This window comes from Macrobrachium nipponense, chromosome 2 (genome assembly GCF_015104395.2).
Source record: "Macrobrachium nipponense isolate FS-2020 chromosome 2, ASM1510439v2, whole genome shotgun sequence".
In the NCBI taxonomy this organism is placed as follows: domain Eukaryota; kingdom Metazoa; phylum Arthropoda; class Malacostraca; order Decapoda; family Palaemonidae; genus Macrobrachium; species Macrobrachium nipponense.
In genome coordinates this window covers 74,339,055-74,341,532 of record NC_087201.1, presented here as the reverse complement: position 1 = coordinate 74,341,532, position 2,478 = coordinate 74,339,055, and the positions used below count along the sequence as shown (strand labels likewise).

The 2,478-nt window shown below is 30.5% G+C and overlaps 1 protein-coding gene across 1 annotated transcript in view; it reads right to left on the bottom strand.

Moving 5' to 3' along the window:
• LOC135220665 (chorion peroxidase-like) overlaps window positions 1-938 on the bottom strand; it is a 40,162-nt gene extending 39,224 nt beyond the window's left edge. The window contains exon 1 of the mRNA XM_064258034.1: window positions 840-938. Coding sequence (XP_064114104.1) covers window positions 840-853 — 14 coding nt within the window. The 5' untranslated portion in view covers window positions 854-938. The remainder of the gene's footprint in view (window positions 1-839) is intronic.
• Window positions 939-2,478: the final 1,540 nt, after the last annotated feature.

Below are 2,478 nucleotides of genomic sequence, written 5' to 3'. Positions count from 1 at the left end.
TATTTAAAATATATCTCTTTATATATATCTATATATTATATATATATTAGTAATTATTCTGTATGATATATATATATATATATATATATTATATACACCTATCTATATACATATATATATATATATATATATATATATATAATAATATATATATAATATATATATATATATTATTATATATATACAATATATTATTAATTACGTAAAAATTGTTTGAAGACTTAGGAACACTCACATGGTGGTGGAATATACAACTTGATAATGGGAAGGGTGTTTACAAATACAATCAGATAACATCACCAAAGATATTATCATCCCTATGGGGTAATGTCAAACAGACATCTCAAGTCTCAAGTTTTGGTCTTCGGAAATGTCTTTGCAGTAAGAATTAACTTAATGTTTGAAAGGATATTGAGAATGAGAGGGTAAGGGACAAGAAATATTATTTTAATGCTATTCCGCTTGTGTATTGCTGTAGGAAAGGGCTCTTGCTAGAAATATTTCATTTCTCCATAACAATATTTTTATTCTTTTAATAATGTGATCGAGGTAAGTTTTATTTTTTAAAGAGCTTGAATAATTGAATATTTGAAAAGGCAAGGAACTATAAGTGACGGAGAATATTGCTGAAGTTTTTATCATAGGGACAGAAATGTCTTTTTTTTTATGCTAAGATTGAAATTTTCCTAGACTAAAATGCGACAGTGATAAATGATTTAGATACAGAAATAAGATGCTCTTCATCTCCAGCATCTTAATTTTTTTAGGCTAAGCTTATCCCAGGCCTTTTCATTGTAGAGTCCTTCTTTAAAAACGCACAAAAACAGACACTCTCCTACCTTATCCCCATCATGAGCAGCGAGTAATACGATACTCCACAAAAAAGTAAGTCGTTCAGCAAGGCAACAGTAATCTCCGCATGCAGTGCTTGACTGTCTCTGTGGGAAGAACGACCTGGAGTTCCTCAGGTATTTATAGGAAACTCCTTACCAGCAGGGAGGCGGGGACATGGGAGGGGCCACCCCCAACCCAGCATTCCCCTACCTCACCATCAGACCGCTCCAAAAGACCCAAGACCACTTTCCGCCTTTGTTGATTACTTTCCGGGTCTCTTGCCAAGCATTCTTGAGACCGTTCTCTTTCTCTCTCTCTCTCTCTCTCTATCTTCAATTACTTCTCCAAATCATGTCATATGCGATTTATCCCTTATAATATTTCTAATAATAAATGACATACTTTGTATACATAGATATATATGCATATATATATATATATATATATATATATATATATATATATATATATATATATACATATGTATATATATATATATATATATATATATATATATATATATATATATATTATATATTAATTATTCTATCTATATATATATATATATATATATATATATATATCAATATTCATCTCATATATATAAATACATATATATATATATATATTATATATATATATATATATATATATATATATATATCAATATTCATATACTATATATATATATATATAACAATATATTATATATATATATATATATATATATATATATATATCTAATATTATGTTTTAATCTTCATGGAATATGGTTTCCTTTCGTCCCTCCTGACCTCTTACTCATATCTGTAACCTCTAACTTTCTCTTTCAGTCGTCTACACCATCTGCACCACATTTCCTGAATGTAACTTGATATCAATAACAGGCTAAGTTATGGTCCAGTATATATGCTTTTCTGCGCATAGATAACTGTTGTGGCGTCAAAGCCATACATTTTCCTTTATCCAATGAGAATAGTCCTGTTTCATTGCCCAACAGAGGAACTATTCCCGATAGATTTAATTTATGCATTTCGATGGGAGAGGGAGCCACGAAGTATCGTTTATGCTCAGAGAGGAAGCATATAGAAAAATGCGGTTCCTTTCTCTCCAGGAAAATGATATTACTTTCTGGTGAAACCATCACACTTTCAAATTAATGTTGCCTCTTCTCAACCCCATAGGCGCTGCTCATAAGATCGCTAAGGCTTTTGCCTTCTTCGAGAATATCAAGGAATCATGCAAAAGATAATAGGCCACAATTAAAGAAAAACAGGAGGGAAAACCAAGCATGGTTATTTTCATAATGGCCATGGTACATTGGAGATCGTAATGCATTGCCAGCTTACAATGTAGGTCATTCCATTAGATATCCAAGAACTTTGCTGAGCTTCTTCGCACAATTAAGATTCAAAGTTTTGTCATGTAATCTCAACAATCATCTTTGCTAAATTACTGCGCTATAATCCAGGTGAATGCATGATTCGTATTTTCCGGAGTTTCATTTGTATTCACGCAATAAAATTTTGATGCTGACTTGTGCTTGGATATCTATGAATGGCAAAAACAAAGATGAAAGAATTTTATAAAATTTTAATCGAATCAAAAATAGAATTCAGTTTTATCAAGAGTTTGCCAATGACT